The sequence below is a fragment of the Macaca mulatta genome, chromosome 11 (genome assembly GCF_049350105.2).
Source record: "Macaca mulatta isolate MMU2019108-1 chromosome 11, T2T-MMU8v2.0, whole genome shotgun sequence".
Taxonomy (NCBI): domain Eukaryota; kingdom Metazoa; phylum Chordata; class Mammalia; order Primates; family Cercopithecidae; genus Macaca; species Macaca mulatta.
The window spans coordinates 3,661,669-3,680,857 of NC_133416.1; the positions used below are offsets into that span (position 1 = coordinate 3,661,669).

Below are 19,189 nucleotides of genomic sequence, written 5' to 3' on the forward strand. Positions count from 1 at the left end.
AGCAACTATGGCATCAATAAAATGAGAACAACCAGTCAAGATAAAGGAATACTCAGAGATCGGGAAAGAGTTCCTAAGAGAAAAACCAAAGAATGCAGATGAAGACACGAACCCCCGCCCTCCCTCCAGGAAACCCTGGTGGCCCTGCAGGAAAGGGACTCAGTCTCCTACCCCTAGGCTCCCTGCAGTGGCTCACCCATGGGCCTTGAGGAAAGTCATGTCTGCACCTTCCAGCCTGGATTCAGCTGTACCACAGCTATAAAGGGAGAGAGTCAGCCGGGCACAGAGGCTCACACCTGTAATCCCAGCACTTTGGGAGGCCAAGGTGGGCAGACCATGAGGTCAGGAGATCGAGACCATCCTGGCCAACACGGTGAAACCCCATCTCTACTAAAAATACAAAAAATTAGCTGGGCATGGTGGCGCATGCCTGTAATCCCAGCTACTCAGGAGGCTGAGGCAGGAGAATCGCTTGAACCCGGGAGGCGGAGATTGCAGTGAGCCAAGACTGCACCACTGCGTTCCAACCTGGGTGACAGAGTGAGACTCCATCTCAATAACAATAATAATAGCAATGAAATAAACAAAGGGAGGGCGTCAGTGTCCACCTTTGAGCCAGAAGATTCCAGGGGGACAGTGATCATCAGTGAGTGCCCTGCGGAAGAATGATAATCTCCTGGGTGGAGGTGAGGCTGCCTCACCTAGCAGCCCCTTCCTCCGATAAGACCTTCCTTTTTGTTTTTCTTAGAGATGACAAGAAAGCCTTACATAAAACTGTCAAGCCTACAACCTCTACCCTCTCAAAAACAACAACAGTTGACAGCCTTCAAAGAGCTCATTACCACACTGGCCTGCCCCTCTGTGGGTCTGCACACCTCCTTCTGCATCACTTCTGACGGGGGCAGGCAGAGCACACTCCAGTAGCAGGTGAGCAGCAGCTCTGTTCTGCCATCCAGCTCCAAGAGCGACAGGAACTTCCTAAGATCCGGGATGAGACAGAGGTGAGACCAGAGAGCCGAGCAGGAATGCCACTGCGGAGAGGGGACTTCATATTACAGAGAGGGATGCTGGAGGCCAAGGGATAGGCAGGGGCCAGACACGGCTGTGTCTGGTTCAAAGCCCACAATCTTCCCGGGTCCTCCATCTGCAAGAAGAGACGGGAGCCACAGGACTCTGGACTGCATGTCTGCCCAGCATACAGCATGGCCCACATGAGCAGATCCACCCAGATGACACTCCAGAGGGACAGGGAGGCTGCTCCCGTCCTCACCCAGAGGAAAGTCCGTCCCTCAGCTTGGAACTCCATCCTTTCCACAGTCGGCCCCACAGCCCAGCCCCACTCCTCCTCCCTTTCAAGCAAGTCCTCACCATCCAGGATCTGCAACATCTGGGGCACCTCCCACATCCACAGCGGGCCCACATTCGACTGACGACAGGGTGCGGGGAGGCGATGGGATGTGGGGCTTATAACAGCCTTAGGGCATTTTTTCCAAATGCCTTTTCTCTGTAGGCCTTCAGGGAGAACAACTGAACAGCCAGAGAAGCAAACGGGAAGCAGAGAAGAATGAAGGCAAAGAAGAAAATTAGAACAAACCCAAAGAACGGTAGAGCCGAAACTGAGCCCTCCCATTCTTTTCCACCTGCTGAACAAGTTGCCCAAAATGCCCTCAGATGCCACCTCCTCTGTGATGCCCTCTGTGACTCCTGCAGGCCAAGTTATCCACTGCTCTGCTAAGATCCCATTGCACCTGTTAGTACCTCTGTCACCTTTAACTATGGGTGGTGAGGTCACTTCCAGGTTTGTCTCCCTCCCTAGCACTGTGAACCCCTCAAAGTCAGGTATACATCCTGTCTCTCCACGTGTCCTTTATGTCTATCACAGCACTGGGAAAATTAAGAAACTCAAAACATACTTGCTGAGAAAAGGAGGTCCAGAAAGGCTGGGGGATTTGTCCCAGGTCAACAGAAAGAAGCTCACAACGAGGCCACACAGAGGAGACAGCCAGGCCCTCCCCATTTCCTCTCCCTCCCCGTGTTCCAGTCCCAACACTATGTGCCCAGGGCCCCCCCTCCAAGCCCGTCGGCCTGGGGCGCCTCTTCCTAGGACCCCCGTGACCCTCAACCCTCCCTCCTCCCTCCATATCTGGCATCAGGCCTGGAATGGAGTGGCCCTGGCCCACTGATGAGGGGTGTGGATGCCAAAGCACCTCCCTGTCAGGCCAGCCAGGCCCCTATTCTGTGTCTCTGCTCCCACCCCTGCCCTTCTCTGTCCCTTGCCCCTGGCTCGCTCCACCCTCGGTCCCCTCACTTGCACCAGGTCCTGCTCACTGAGGGCTCCGGCTGGCTGAGCCTAATAAGGTGGGGGCTGATGGTGTTCCCCTGGGGCAGGGTCAAGTAGCTGTGCTGCCCCAGAATCTCGACAAAGCTCAGCAGGGGCGTGCGCACCCTTTGGGTCACAGACCGTCACACGCGTGACAGGAAACGGTTGCAGGATGGCTTCCTGTTCCAGGTGAGCACACAGGGGACCAGAGCAGGTCAGGGAGGTCTTCAAGGACCTCGGGCCTCCTGACTCCAAGTCCACTGTGACCCTTCAGTGGGCGCTGTGGCTGTGACAGACCACCCGTGACTGGACCTGCCCACTTCCGTCCTCTGCTCTGAAGTTCCGACCCACTCCAGCCCCGTCGTCCTCCTGGAGAACTCCAAGCACTGACTTCCCACACTTTGTGTGCCGCAGACACTGAAATTGGCAGGAGTGTTGGTGGAGGGGAATCCAAGTAAAGGAAAGGTCTCATGTTTTGGCCTTTGTGGGGAAAGCCAGGAACCAATCTGGCAAGTCCTGAGGGCCCAGCCTCCTGTGAGCCTGCTGGGAACTGGGCCCTTGTTTTTCAGGCTGATGCATTGTTCTCTATTTAACACTCAAAACTAGTAGGCCCTGCTGCAGCCATCCCAACGCACTGTCCTACACCATCCAGACCTGGGAGTTTCTGCTGCCTGCACCCCTGACTGCAGGGCTTGTTAAAAATACAGCTTCCCAGGCCCCGCTCCAGCCATGAAGCTCAAGGCTTTCTCCTCCCAAGCAACCTGTGGGTTCTTGGGGCCTGAGTCAGTGTCATTTGGAGCTCCATGTCTCCCCTGAGGACACAACAGTGTTGCCCACAGAACAGGCTCAGAAGAGGGCAGGTAGGCACCACCTCTCCACTTCTCAAACTCTTCTCTGGTTTTAAAGAACCCAAACAGAACAGAAGGGCAGGGGTCTCAGCCTGAATTAGCTTGGTGAGGATGCCTTCCTACTCATTCCCTATCTGCCTCCCCTGTCCATTTACATGACATCAGGGTCTCAAGAAAGCAATTGCCCTCCCAGCACAAACACACAGCCTCTGCACTCACAGGTCTCGGATTTTTCTGTATCAGCAGAACCACTGAACTCATCACCTCCTTCTTCAAGGTCTCCATCTGGGGCACTAGAGAAAACACAGGCATGCAGCCGGAGGTCAGCCTCCTCCTCCTCGCCTCTGCTGCTTGGGGAGACATCAGAGGACTGCCGGGTGGGAGGAACGCCAGGTACAGTCCTGGCCATCAAAGGCCAGGTGGAGTCTCCACAGGCATCTCAGCCATCCCTGCGCCTCCAACCACACTGAAACCCACAAGCCTGGCTGGTACTTTCCACAGGAGGGCATTCTAGCCCCATCCCTCGCCGGTCTCCATGACTGCCCACACAAATCTGCCTCTCCAGACAAGCTGTCCTCTCCAATGTCTGTCCATCTCAACCTTTCCAACCTCGGCTGCTGCTCCTCTCCCCTGTGGCCTCCTTGTCCCGACCCATGGTCACAGGCTCCTCCTTGCTTTTGGCCCGTCCCCTCTGTAAAGTCCACCCCAGCTTCCCTGACCTCCCCCTGCTTGCCTTCCTGTCAGCATCACCACTCCCATCTAAGCAGCCCAGAGCATGTTGTCCTGCACTGTCTCACCGTGTGGACAGCCTCACCCTCCCCACCCTACAGGGAGCTCACTGAGGGCAGGGGCTGTCTTCTCTGTGTGTGTTCTCCATGCCTGGCACAGTGCTTAGCACACAGCGAAAGGTTGACACCCACGCCTGATTGGAGGCAAAGCCTGCTCTTCCAGGCAGTAATCACAGATAAACCACTCTGAAACCATTCCAGAGCAGGCCCTGTTCTCGGCACCTCACATTTACTCACTCCACCCTCACTAAAAATCCCTAAAGGGAACAATTATTTTTACCTCTGTTTTTCAAATGAAGAAATAGAGGCACAACCTAAAAGTCATTTGCCCTAGGCCACATTGCTAGTGAGAAGCACAGCCAAGATCCGAACCCACTGAGATGACTCTGCATTTAAAATCGTGCTTCTAACTACTATACTGGACTGTCTCCAGAGAAAGCAGATTTCCCTAGGAACGATCGAGTCCTAGAACCCAGGACTGTGCCCCATTGCCACTCACCTCTGCAGGACACATCCCTGAAGGCTTGCAGGGCTGCCACTGCCTTGGCAGGCTCCTCGGGTTTGATGACGCTTTGCAGGAAAATCACCAGTTGATCGCCGCCGTATAACCTGACTGTAAGAAGGGTGTGAATACAGGGCAGTCAGGGGTATGTTTAAACGGCAGGTAATACCCAGGCTTAAATCATGCTCACAGCAAACCACTGACCATGAATTGGACGAAAGAAAAAGAAAGAGAACCAGGTCCACCCAGCACTTGCCATGTGCCGAGCATGTGCCAAGTGCACGTCCTGCCCCACATACCTGCCCACAGGCAGCGCAGGTGTCCATCGGTGCTGTCCTGCCGTGAGTACCTTTCTGAAATGGCGATCATGCCAGGAGAAAGGGCAGTCAGCCCCAGGTGAGGCAGTGGGAACAAGAGGGGTGGGGTGGGGCCGTGGCTATGCCCTTTCTGATTCCCTCAATTTCAGGCAAAGTTCTCATTAATTACTTCGAATCTTGTCTCGGAGGATAGAATTCCCACCTTCCCATAGGAACCTAGGCCCCAACTCCAGCCCAGAGAGAGACCAAAGTGGTCCTGAGTCACACGTGGGCGCACACACACACACACACACACACGGCTAGGGAACCATATGAACTTAGTATGTGGAAAGCTCTCAGAGCTGAGCTGTGGTTCAGCATGGAGTAACAATCTGAGTAGTATTTGCCACTTATCTGTAGGGAGACCAAGGCCATCAGGCCTGGGAGGATGGAAACCAGGGACCCTACATGTGAAGAAGGAAACTGAGGCATGAAGCCGTGCAGTGCATGGCAACCAGGCTGTAAGGAGAACAGAAAACTGGAACCCAGGAATCCACATTCCCAGCCGCAGAGGGAACAAGACAGAGGACATCAAATTAAATATAAAGAAGGCGTCATCCTTTTGTAAAATGTTCAATTGTCCTCTGCCTACTCCACAACACAGAAGACCTGGCACCTCCCACGGGCTGAAGGAGGGCCTCAACCTTCTGCCTTTTCCCTAGAGTTCAGGGGAAGCCACAAAGGCTTGTCAACCCAGAAAGCACACAGGATGTATCCAAGTTACCTCCTGGAAAACGTCCCTCTCTGTGCCCAGAATCCAGGCTGTTTCAGATGTGCCTGTTTCAGAGACGCCTGCAGTGTGTGCAGCTAAGGTCGCCATGTCAAAGACCCCTGTACCATCTGGAGGTGGTGACCTGATCTGGGGAAGAAGAGAGAGAGGGCCAGGACAGGCTGCCTCCAGCCCGCAGCACTCACCAGCTGGAACAGCACGCCTGTGATATTCCCCAGCTGGGGCTCCAAGTTGACACCTCCACAGCCACTGAGAGCCAGAGCCTCGGCCAGCTGGCAAATGCACTGTGTGCACAAGGACAGAGTGAGGACAGGTCGTCCCAGCCCTTTCCACAGCCTCGAGGGAAGTACTCCTTCCTCATGTCTTCGAGGTTGGTCCAAGCCCTTACGATTTCACACGGCCCTCTTTTTTTTTTTTTTTTTTTTTTTTTTTTCCGAGACGGAGTCTTGCTCTGTCGCCCAGGCTGGAGTGCAGTGGCGCAATCTCGGCTCACTGCAAGCTCCGCCTCCCGGGTTCACGCCATTCTCCTGCCTCAGCCTCCCGAGTAGCCGGGACTACAGGTGCCCGCCCCTGCGCCCGGCTAATTTTTTCTATTTTTAGTAGAGATGGGGTTTCACCGTGGTCTCGATCTCCTGACCTTGTGATCCACCCACCTCGGCCTCCCAAAGTGCTGGGATTACAGGCGTGAGCCACCACGCCCGGCCGACACACGGCCCTCTTGAGCCTTCGAGGCAGGACCAAGGTGTAGCTCTCCCGTCGCTTGACACGACCAGGACTGGACCGTTCCCCTCACCCAAGAGGCTGCCCTGATTTTCAAAGAACCCCATGACTCCAAGAAAACCTTAAGGGAACCCAACACTGCAAGTGTTGGCTGACCTGAAAGAAACAGGAGTCAACCTAAGCGTCCATCAACAGACAAATGGGTAAAGAAATTGCGGCATGTATTAAAAAATGGAATATGATGTAGCCGTTGAAAAGAATAAAAATTCTTTTATTTTTAATAAAATTTTAAAATGCAAATAAAAATCCTATAACATCGGCCTCACGGAGGCAGATTTCTGAGATGGCCCCCAAAATTCCAGGGTCCTGGTACACACACATCTTCTGTCAGTTACTCAGTGACTCAGTAATGGGTGTTGATGGGAAGGGATTTTGCAGTTGGCATTTATATAGGGGGATGATCCCTGTGGGCTTGACCTAACCACGTGAGCCCTTCTACATCTGGGTCTAGAGGTCAGAGGAAGGGAAGGCAGCGAGACTCAAGGGCGAGAGGGATCCAGTGAGGAAGCATTGCTGGCTCCGAAGCTGGAGGTGCCTCGGGGCAAGGAACGTGGTTGGCCTCCCTGAGGTGAGCGTTGCCCCGGCTGACATCCAGATGGAAAACAGGGGATTCAGTCCTACAATCATGAAGAGTATGTATTTTGGTAATTTGTGACACGTCAAGAGAAAACGGATGCAGCTCCACACTGTGCTTTCACGGTCATCGTCCTGACCGAACCACCCTTGAGAGGCCGGCGCGCTGTTACCGTTTTACAGACGAGAAGGAGGAGGCTCGGGAAAGGCAAGGGATCGGCTCAAGGTCTCACCCCTGGTAAACGCCACTTGAACGCCAGTGGTCTGCACAGGCAGCCTGGCCACACTGCCTCCCAGGCATTCTCCTTTCAGGGCTGCTGTGAGGACAGAGGTGTAAAAGCACCTGGCAAAGACCTGCACACAGGAAAACAGCTCATCACTGGGTTAAGGCGGTGAGTGTCCTTAGCGAGTGCCCTGGGTCTCAGGGTCACCCTGTAGGAAATGGCCAAGTCGTTCCAGGATTCGTGACAGCTCCATGATTTGTCTCCCCATCGTCTTTTGCAGTTACTGCTGAGAAACGTAGCTTGCTTGTCCGTCCAACACACGGGGCATGTCCTATGGAGATGCCCAGAAACTTCTCCCCACGCACAGTGGTCTTTGACAAAGGGGGCAGGGTCACTCAGGACACGTGCGTTCTGACCAGCCTAGGCCTTGAGCCAGTGTGTCAAGGTCACACAGAGGTCTCCTGGGTCACACTGCTCCCTTTCTCTGCGCCTCTTCTTCCCTCAGAGCCCTTTCTCACATCCCTATTCCCCGCAGAAATCTGCACTCCCCATCACCCCAGCTAAACCTTCTTAGTCATTCTTTCTTACTAAGGCATAAACTGCAGCGGCATAAAGCAGGAGCTCTGCATCTGGGGATTAGGGATGAGTTTCACAGGGCCTGAGACTCTCTGGGATTGTGTGCAAAATCTTGTGCAAATGTGCCTTCACCAGCTTCTCAAAGCTGGCCCCGAGTCTCCAAACGGGTTGAGAATCACCAGATAAACAATTTTCCCAAAGTTCACGCAACCTGGCTCTTCAGTGCTCCTGTGTGTTTTATAAAACATGACTGCACCCCGGTCCCCGGGCAGCAATCATTGCAGGCTCTGCAGGAACACATAACAGCAAGCATCCATGAAATGGGAGGATGCTCCAGCCACGGGGGCATTTCCAGGGCACAGGGAGGGCTTTTCTCTGCCCCTTGATTTCATTCCACAGGAGTCAGCACCTTCTCATCTACCCAAAAGGTGGCCCCACCAGCTGGCCCTGCAGTGAAAAGGTTCTCCAGGCTCATGCTGTTCCCTCTACTTTGTTTTTGTCTGTGAGCTGAGACTGCACCACTGCCCTCCAGACTGGGAGACAGAGTGAGACTCTGTCTCAAAAGAAAAAAAAGAACGAAAGAAAAATTGGATATATTTATGGTGCACAAGGTGGTGTTTTTCAAATATGAACACACTGAGTTATGTAACGTGCGTGGCCTCACACAGTTACCATTTTTTGTGGTGAGAACACTTCAAACCTACTCTCTTCACTATTTTCCTGTCTGCACTGTGGTGGTGTTAACTCTAATCACCATGGTATACAGCAGATCTCTGGAACTTCTTCCTCCTGCCTAGCTCCGACAAGCATCTCCCCAGTCAGCACCCCCAGCCCTTGATAACCACCATTCTACTCTCTGTTCCTTTGAGTTCAACTTTTTCAGATTCCACATGTAAGTGACACTGTGTGGTTTTGCTTCTCTGTGTGGTTTCTGGCTTATTTGCTTAATGTTATGAATGCCCTTCATATTCATTCATGTCACGAAGGTTCTTTTTTTTTTTTTTTTTTTTTTGAGACAGAGTTTCGCACTCGTTGCCCAGGCTGGAGTGCAGTGGCGCGATCTCAGCTCACCGCAACCTCCGCCTCCCCAGGTTCAAGCGATTCTCCTGCCTCAGCCTCCTGAGTAGCTGGGATTACAGGCATGCACCACCACACCTGGCTAATTTTTGTATTTTTCTCCTACCTCAACCCAGCCCGAGTTAGAATGTTCCCAGTATAATTTGCCAAAAATGTAATGCCAAAAAAAAAAAAAAAAAAAAACACCCTTTAAAGACCTTTACATTTTTTCTTGTTAACTTTGGTGTTACATATTTCTTAAAACATTTATTTATGGCTGGGCGAGGTGGCTCACACCTGTAATCCCAGCACTCTGGGAGGCCAAGGCAGGCGGATCACGAAGTCAAGAGATCAAGGCCATCCTGGCCAACATGGTGAAACCCCATCTCTACTAAAAATACAAAAATTTGCTGGGCTTGGTGGTGCTAACCTGTAGTCCCAGTTACTCAGGAGGCTGAGGCAGGAGAATCGCTTGAATCCGGGAGGCGGAGGTTGCAGTGAGCCGAGATCGCACCACTGCGCTCCAGCCTGGTGACAAAGCGAGACTCTGTTTCAAAAAAAAAAAAAAAAAAAAATTGATTGTATTTCTGTACAACTGTAGTTCTAGCAATGAACAATCCAAAAACGAAAATTAGAAAATTATTTCACTCAAAATAACATCTCAAAGAATAGAATATTACGAATAAATTTCACAAAAGCAAGACTTGTACACTAACAACTTTAAAACATTGTTGAAAGAAATTAAAGAAATTAAAGATGACTTTAAATAAATCAAAGCTATTCCATGTTTATGGATGAGAAGACTAGAGATTATTGTCAATATTCCTAATTGGTCTACAGGTTTAACCCAATTCCTATCAAAATCTCAGCTGCCTTTTCTGCAGAAATTGATGAGCTGATCCTAAAATTCATATGGACATGCAAAGGACCCAGAATAAGCAAAACAATCCCGAAAAAGAAGAACAAGGCTGGAGGACCTATCTTCCTAATTTCAAAACTTACTACGAAGTAATCAAGTGAGTATGGTATCAGCATAAGGACAGATGTATAGGTCACCAGAGAATAACTGAAAGCTTGGGCTGAGTGCTCATGCCAATAATTGCAGAACTTTGGGAGGCTGAGTTTGGGGGATCCCTTGAGGCCAGGAGTTTGAGACCAGCCTGGGCAACATAGAGAGTGAGAACTGTCTCTATTAAAAAAAAAAAAAATTGAATGGAAGTGTGTGCTGGAGAGAGAGCACTGTGATCCAGGGTTTGGTCTTTGGAGGCAGACTGCCTGAGTGACCATTTCAGGCAGTCTGAATTAAATTAATTTAATTTTTAAAAAATTAGCCAAGCATGGTTGTGCGTGCCTGCAATCCACCTACTCAGGAAGCTGAGGTGGGAGGATCTCTTGAGCCTAGGAGTTTGAGGCTACAGTGAGCTATGATTGGCTGCTACACTCCAACCTGGGCAATGGAAAGAGAACATGTCTAAAAAAAAGTAAAAAGAGGCCGGGCGCGGTGGCTCAAGCCTGTAATCCCAGCACTTTGGGAGGCCGAGACGGGTGGATCACGAGGTCAGGAGATCGAGACCATCCTGGCTAACACGGTGAAACCCCGTCTCTACTAAAAAATACAAAAAACTAGCCCGGCGAGATGGCCGGCGCCTGTAGTCCCAGCTACTCGGGAGGATGAGGCAGGAGAATGGCGTAAACCCCGGAGGCGGAGCTTGCAGTGAGCTGAGATCCGGCCACTGCACTCCAGCCCGGGCGACACAGCAAGACTCCGTCTCAAAAAAAAAAAAAAAAAAAAGTAAAAAGAAATAAAGGCCAGGTGTGGCGTCTTTCACCTGTAATCCCAACATTTCAAAGGGCCATGAAGAGAGGAGCCTTTGAAGCCAGGAGTTCAAGACCAGCCTGGGCAATGCAGCGAGACTCTGTCTCTACTAAAATAAAGTAAAATAAAATAAAATAAAATAAAATAAAATAAAATAAAATAAAATAAAATATTAGCCAGGAATGGTGACGCACACTTATAGTCTCAGCTACTTAGGCAACTGAGGCAGGAGGATGACTTGAGCTCAGGAGCTTGAGGCTGCAGTGAGATATAATCATACCACTGGCACTCCAGACTGCACAACAGAATGAGACTCTGTCCCCCCAAAAAATGGTTAATTAATTAATTGAAGAGTAACTGAAATCCCAGAAAGAAATCATTACATTTAAAGTCAATTATTTGACAAATGGGTCAAGAAACTTCATTTGGAAAGAAATAGTCTTTTTGTTTTTGTAGAGACAGGTGTCTCACCATGTTGCCCAGGCTGGACTTAAACTCCTGGACTCAAGCAGTACTCCTGCCTCGGCCTCCCAAAGTGCTGGGATTACAGGCGTGAGCCACTGTGTCCAGCCAGGAATAATCTTTTCAACAAATGGTGGTGGGGAAATAGGATATCGATGTGCAAATTATGTCTAACACCACACACAAAATTAACTGAAAATGGATCACAGATCTAAATGTAAAAACTAAAACTATAAAACTCTTAGACGAAAACATAGGAGTAAATCCATGTGTTCTTGTGTAAGGCATTGATGTTTTTAGATACAATACCAAAATCATAGTTCAAGACAAGACTGGGCAACCTAATGAGACCTGGGAAAGGAGGAAAATATATATAAATATATATTTATTTATAAATATATATTTATTTATATACATAAATATATATAATTTTTATATATATATATATATTTTTTTTTTTTTGAGATGGAGTCTCGCTCTGTCACCCAGGCTGGAGTGCAGTGGCACGATCTTGGCTCATTGCAACCTCCACCTCCTGGGTTCAAGTGATTCTCCTGCCTCAGCCTCCTGAGTAGCTGGGATTACAGGCATGCACCACCACACCTGGCTAATTTTTGTATTTTTAGTAGAGACAGGGTTTCACTGCTGAGACCAGCTGGGTCGTAGAGACCCTAACCCAGCGGCACTAGAGGAATTAAAGACACACGCACAGAAATATAGAGTGTGGAGTGGGAAATCAGAGGTCTCACAGCCTTCAGAGCTGATACCCTCGAACAGAGATTTACCCAGATATTTATTGACAGCAAGCCAGTAACAAGCATTGTTTCTGTAGATTGTAGATTAACTAAAAGTATTCCTTACGGGAAATAAGGGGATGGGCTGAAATAAAGGGATAGGTCTGGCTAGTTATCTGCAGCAGGAGCCCGTCCTTAAGGCACAGATCACTCATGCTATTGTTTGTGGTTTAAGAATGCCTTTAAGGCCGGGCGCGGTGGCTCAAGCCTGTAATCCCAGCACTTTGGGAGGCCGAGATGGGCGGATCACGAGGTCAGGAGAGCGAGACCATCCTGGCTAACACGGTGAAACCCCGCCTCTACTAAAAAAAAATACAAAAAACTAGCCGGGCGAGGTGGCGGGCGCCTGTAGTCCCAGCTACTTGGGAGGCTGAGGCAGGAGAATGGCGTGAACCCGGGAGGCAGAGCTTGCAGTGAGCTGAGATCCGGCCACTGCACTCCAGCCTGGGCGACAGAGCGAGACTCCGTCTCAAAAAAAAAAAAAGAATGCCTTTAAGCGGTTTTCCGCCCTGGGTGGGCCAGGTGTTCCTTGCCCTCATTCCGGTAAACCCACAACCTTCCAGCGTGGGTGTCATGGTCATCATGAACATGTCACAGTGCTGCAGAGATTTTATTTATGGCCAGTTTATGGCCAGATTTGGGGGCCTGTTCCCAACATGCCCCCCTTTCTTGGTTTTGCAAAGCAATAAAAGTAAAGGCAGCTTTGTCACAGTGAGCCACTGCTTGCAGGAGTCAGGATCCTCATCCGCAGACAAAGACAAACAACACAGATGAAGAGCACAATCATCATTGAAATCACAGAGCTTCTAAGGATTTTTATCCATTGTAATGGGTTACTAGCTGCTATTCTGTCTGCAGCTCCTTCAAGCACTCCAGTTCCTGGCATTAAGGTTGGGTGTGCCTGGGATGCTTTAAATATTTGTCCTTTTAATTTTGCAATATCCAAAGACAAATTTGTAGAGTATCCTTCTAGATGCTTTTTTATTCTTTCCCGAATTTTGATCTTATTAAGAGCTCTTAATAGTTTCCACAAATCCTTATGTGTAGTTCCTAGAGTGGGCCGTATCATTTGAGGTTGAGGTGCCACTATACCACCATGTTTCCAGATAATAGGAACTCTTGCCATATTTCTTATCATTTCTACCATCTGACCATTTTATTCTGACCAGCTGAGCATAGTGTGGCAGACTGAAAGGTGCAATTCAAGCTAAATGTCCCCTTAGAGGACCAATCAACAATGATTCCATAGGCATCGTTGCACAGCACCTCTGTCTGTTCTGCAACGCAATCGTCCTAAACAAGTACGTTCATTTTTTCTGGCCAGGTCCAATTCTGTTTACAAATAGGTTTTTGAGGGCTGTTTACTTCAATTACAGGAGCAGATTTATTATGGTAAATACTGAGACCAGAAAGCATGTGTAACTGCGTCATAGAGTGATTACACCCAGGCACTATTGCCAGCCAAGTTTGATAAATATGCCCCATAAGTATAATTGTTCTCTGTGTCAGCCCTTGTTGAAGGAACACTCAGGGCCATGGTGATCACCGCTCTCATAGCTACCATTCAATTATTCATTGTGACTGGTTGTCCCGCTTTCCTCAGGTTTTCTCCCGCTATCTGTGACGGCTTCTGGATCTGTCCCCAGGGGGGTGGCTGTTTGACGGGTGTTGCTTGTGACAGTTGGGGTCCTCCTCAGCATCAGTCTTGACATGGCTACAACTGGGGGGTCCTCAGGATCTTCCTGGAGTCTCTTCCTTGGCATCTGACTCATGAGAAGGTTTCATGTGTCTCGATGATATCCAAATTGGCTGTTGATTTTGGCCTGGAGAAACACAAGCATAACCTCTCCCCCAAGTTATTGTTTTACCTATTTCCCAACTTTTTGTTATCAGATCTCTCCACCAAACCGGTTGTTCTGCTTCTGTCTGCACCTGGTTTCTGTCGATGCTGTTCAGCTGCTGATAACATCTGGCCTTTGGGCAGGCTCAAAAAATTTAGTTAATAATGCTAGATTCAACTGTATATGTGGTGTCCCGTCATCCCTGTTTCTCCCCCTTTTTTGTTTTTGTCATCAGTTGTTCAACTGTATGAAATCGTAACTGAGCATTTTCAATTAACTATGTGAAATGAACCATGTATGAAGAATCAGAAATCACATTAATAGGCATATTAAAAGCAGGTATAAGTTCTGTAGGCTTAACAATGGCCACCATCAAAAATCATATCCTAAACCTTGGCGGGAACTTTGTCTTTCCACTCGAAGAGATTCCTCCAAACCTTGCAAATTTTCTCCTAGTCCAATACCAGGGACATACCCCATTTCGTGCATCATATGTTGACTTTGAGGGCTGTATAATTGCTCAGGAATTAGAACTTGTGCTCCCCACTGTTGTAATAAATCTCTTCCCCATAAATTCATAGGTACAGAAGTTGCAATAGGCTGAATAGTCCCAGGTTGTCCATCAGGCCCTTCACAATACAAAACATAACTACTTTGATATACTTCAGGGGCTTCACCAACTCCAACTGTGTTAAATGGAGCAGGTTGAATTGGCCACATACGGCCAGTGCTATAGAGAAATGATTGAAATATCCACTCCTGTATCTACCAAACCTTTGAATTTCTTTCCTTGAACAGTTATTTCACAGGTAGGACATTTATCAGTAATTTGATTCACCCAATAAGCTGCTTTGCCTTGTTTATTTGTGCTTCCAAATCCTCCTGTTCATTTAATTTCACTTTTCCCCATTTCCACATACGGCACAATCAGGAGCTGTGCTATGTGCTCTCCTGGCTCTGCTTTCCAGGGAACAGAAGTAGATATAACAATATGAATTTCCCCATTGTAATCTGAATCAATGACTCCTGTATGTATTTGTACTCCTTTTAAACTTAAACTAGCCCTTCCCAGAAGTAATCCTATCGTCCCCAGTGGCAAGGGTCCATAGACTGCTGTTGGGACCTTTTGTGGGGGTTCCCCAGGCAGAAAGCTAACAGCTTTTGTGCAGCATAAATCTACTGCGGCACTACCGGCTGTGGCAGGGGACAGACATTGCACAGGGTTGAGGGAATGGCCTGAGCTGGAAATGCCCCAGTTTGGAATGGGGCCCGGGACGGGCCCCTCATGGCGTTTCCCAAAATCAGGTTCCCATCTTTATCAAACTTAGAGTGACACTGATTAGCCCAGTGTTTTCCTTTTTTACATTTTGGACATATTTCAGGCTTAGCAGTTTTCTTTTTTCCTCTGTCTAGCGGCCTGACTCACTGATTTTTTTCTACATTCTTTTTTAGTATGACCATGCTTCCCACAGTTAAAACAAGCTCCAGGAAATGCAGTATTTCCTTTATCCACTTTCGGTCCTGACATAGCTTGTACCAACAAAGTAGCTTTATGCAGATTGCCTCCAATACTGTCACAGGCCTTGATATAATCAACTAAATGTGCTTTCCCTCGAATAGGTCACAGAGCAGCCTGGCAATTGGGATTAGCATTGTCAAAAGCTAATAACTACAACACTATATCCTGAGTAGCCAAATCTTCAATCACCTTTTTAAGAGACTCCTGTAACCAAGCTATAAGATCTGCACATGGTTCTTTTGGTCCTTGTTTGACAGCACTAAAGGAAGGGTATTGTTCTCCTCCTGAACTGATTTTTTTCCCCAAGCTCTAACGCACACAGGAGAAATGAGTTTGACCACTATATTCTATGGCATCGACCTGCATGACCACTTACTTGTGCATCTAAACCAGCCCAGCCACCGACCCCTAAAAGTTGGTCTGCAGTTATATTAATTTGAGGTTGGGCCTGGGCGTTGTGAGCAGCCTGAATGGAAGCTTCATCTGCCCACCAAGTTTTAAATTGTAAGAACTGAGTAGGAGTTAGACAAGCTCGAGTAAGAGCGTCCCACTCAGAAGGAATCATCCGACTGGAAACAGTAACAATCTTTAACAGTCCCATTACAAAAGGAGAACCTAGTTCATACTGATTAATAGCTTGTTTAAATTCCTTGAGTAATTTAAAAGGAAAAGGCTCAAATGTAGCTATAATATTTCCCTGTTGATCTGGGGGTTGTATTCTAACAGGGAACTGCCGAGCCTCTAAATCACCCTCTCTTCTAGCTTGCTGAATTCCTGCCTGAATAGAACTGAGAGCGGTCGCTTGAGGTGCTGCTCGAACAGTCACTGGGGCAACTACTTTTTTCCCAGGGTCCTCTGGAAAAGAAAGATCTGGAGGGTCAAGCCAATCTTTTTCTTCAAAATAAGGAGGGGGTACAGAAGGGTAGGGCTGAACCTCTTCCTCCTTTGCCGCTTTAGCTATAGCTGGCAAAAAAAAAAACCTGCTCTGTAACCTCTTCTGTTACTTCATTATAGTCTCCTTCCTCCTTATCACTAGTGTGAAAAGGTTCCAAGGTGGAATGAACCAAAGCCCACACTTGTCCCATTGTTACCCTGATGCTTCCGAGCTCCCCTTCTTACCCACCGCGGGGATTGCTTAAGATTACTCGGGTGTCCTCCAGCTTAGTGCCACATTCTCCAACCATTGCTCCAGCAACCCTCCGACCCGGGTTTGAGCCCCACGTATGGGCACCACTTGCCGAGACCAGCTCAGTCATGGAGACCCTAACCCGGTGGCACTAGAGGAACTAAAGAAACACACACAGAAATACAGGGTGTGGAGTGGGAAATCAGGGGTCTCACAGCCTTCAGAGCTGACAGCCATGAACACATATTTACCCACATAATTATTGATGGCAAGCCAGTGATAAGCATTGTTTCTATAGATTATAGATTAACCAAAAGTCTTCCTTATGGGAAATAAAGGGATGGGCCAAAATAAAGGGATGGGTCTGGCTAGTTATCTGTAGCAGGAGCACGTCCTTAAGGCACAGATCACTCATGCTATTGTTTGTGGCTTAAGAATGCAGATGGGCCAGGTGTTCCTTGCCCTCATTCTGGTAAACCCACAATCTTCCAGCGTGGGCGTCATGGCCATCACAAACATGTCACAGTGCTGCAGAGATTTTGTTTATGGCCAGTTTTGGAGCCAGTTTATGGTCAGATTTTGGGGCCTGCTCCCAACATTTCACCATGTTGGTCAGGCTGGTCTCCAACTCCCAGCTCCATGATCCGCCCACCTCGGCCTCCCAAAGTGCTGGTGTGAGCCATCACGCCTGGCCTAAGAATATATATTAATGTCCAATAAGCACATTAAAAAGTGCTCAACATCATTAGTCACTAGGAAAAAGTAAATTGATCCACAATGAGATGTCACTTCACACCCACTAGAATGACTATAACCAATCAGCAGATAACAGCAAGTGCTGGAGAGGATGTGGAGAAATCAAAATCCTCATATACTGCCAGTGAAAATATAAAATGGTGCAGGCCAGGTGCAATGGCTCACACCTGTAATCCCAGCACTTTGGGAGGCTGAGGTGCGTGCATCAGGAGTTCGAGACCAGCCTGGGTCAGGAGTTCAAGACCAGCCTGACCGACATGGTGAAACCCCATCTCTACTAAAAATACAAAATTACTTTTTCACAAGATGGCACAGAAAGCGAAGAAGGAAGCTCCTGCCCCTCCTAAAACCAAAGTCAAAGCCAAGGCTTTGAAGGACAAGAAGGCAGTGTTGAAAGGTGTCCACAGCCACAAAAAACAGAAGATCTACATGTCACCAACATCCCAGTGGCCCAAGACACTGCAACTCTGGAGGCAGCCCAAATATCCTCAGAAGAGTGCCCCCAGGAGAAATGAGCTTGACCACTATGCTGTCATTAAGTTTCTGCTGACCGGCCGGGCGCGGTGGCTCAAGCCTGTAATCCCAGCACTTTGGGAGGCTGAGACGGGCGGATCACAAGGTCAGGAGATCGAGACCATCCTGGCTAACACGGTGAAACCCCGTCTCTACTAAAAAATACAAAAAACTAGCCGGGCGAGGTGGCGGACGCCTGTAGTCCCAGCTACTTGGGAGGCTGAGGCAGGAGAATGGCGGGAACCCGGGAGGCGGGGCTTGCCGTGAGCTGGGATCCGGCCACTGCACTCCAGCCTGGGTGACAGAGCCAGACTCTGTCTCAAAAAAAAAAAAAAAAAAAGTTTCTGCTGACCACTGAGTCGGCCATGAAGAAGACAGAAGACAACAACTGCTTGTGTCCGTTAAGGACGTTAAAGCCAACAAGAACCAGATCCAACAGGCGGAGAAGAAGCTCTGTGACATGGATGTGGCCAAATTCAACACCCCGATTTGGCCTGATGGAGAGAGGAAGGTGTATGTTCGGTCGGCTCCTGATTACGATGCTTTGAATGTTGCCAACAAAATTGGGATCATCTAAACTGAGTCCAGCTGGCTAATTCTAAATATATGTATATCTTTTCACCATTAAAAACAATACAAAATTAGCTGACTGTAATCCCAGCCACTTGGGAGCCTGAGGCAGGAGAATCACTTGAATCTGGGTGGCAGAGGTTGCAATGAGCTGAGATTGCACCATTGCACTCCAGCCTGGTTAACAAGAGTGAAACTCCATCTCAAAATAAATAAATAAATAAATAAATAAATAAATAACATGGTGCAGCCACTTTTTTGGAAGATAGTATGACGGTTTCTCAAAATGTTAAAAATAGAATTGCCTTAAACCCAGCAACTTCACTTCTAGGTATGTACCCAGGGAAAATGAAAATGTACATCCACACAGAGGCTTGTATGTGAATGGTCATGGCAGCACCATTCACAAGAACCAAAAGGTCAAGACAACCCAAATGGCCATCAACTGGCAAAGGGATTAAAACATGGAATATACAATGGAATACTGTTCAGCAATCAAAAGGAAGTTCTGATACATGCTACTACATTGATCAGCCTCAACAATGCAATGGCTCGTGAAAGAAGCTAGATGCAAAAGAACTCACATTGCCTGATTCAGTTTATATGAAATATCCAGAAGAGCCTAATATAGAGACAGAAAGTAGATAACTTGTTGCCTAGGGCTGGGGATGAGAATGAAAAGTAACTCTGACAGGCACCAGTTTCTGGGATGACAGAATGTTCCAAAAGTAGATGTTGGTGATGGTTGCACAATTCTGTAAATATACCAAATACACTAAAAATAATTGAAATGGACCAGGCATGGTGGTTCACATCTGCAATCTCAGCACTTTGGGAGGCTGAGGCAGGAGGGTCACTTGAGCCCAGTATTTTGAGACCAGCCTTGGCAACATAGGCAGACTCCATCTTTCCAAATAATTAAGAAATGTGTTGGGCATGGTGACACACACCTGTAGTCCCAGCTATTCCGAAGGCTGAGGCAGGAGGATCATCTGAGCCCAGGAGGTCTCAGGTCTTAGTGTGGCCATGGAGGACAGCC

General features: G+C 48.4%; 1 protein-coding gene and 1 pseudogene across 1 annotated transcript; one reads left to right on the forward strand and one right to left on the reverse strand.

Annotated features, from left to right (window-relative positions):
• Positions 1-852: 852 nt before the first annotated feature.
• Positions 853-6,005, reverse strand: LOC114671025 (uncharacterized). Its single transcript, XM_077953294.1, has 5 exons — positions 4,758-6,005; positions 4,456-4,569; positions 3,388-3,461; positions 1,369-1,527; positions 853-978 (listed from the first exon to the last, which is right to left on the reverse strand). The coding sequence occupies exons 1-4, from the start codon at positions 4,825-4,827 to the stop codon at positions 1,465-1,467; spliced, it is 321 nt and encodes a 106-aa protein (XP_077809420.1). The 5' UTR covers positions 4,828-6,005; the 3' UTR covers positions 853-978; positions 1,369-1,464.
• An 11,368-nt stretch (positions 6,006-17,373) lies between these two features.
• LOC708380 (large ribosomal subunit protein uL23-like) lies at positions 17,374-18,278 on the forward strand (annotated as a pseudogene).
• The last annotated feature ends 911 nt before the right edge of the window (positions 18,279-19,189 follow it).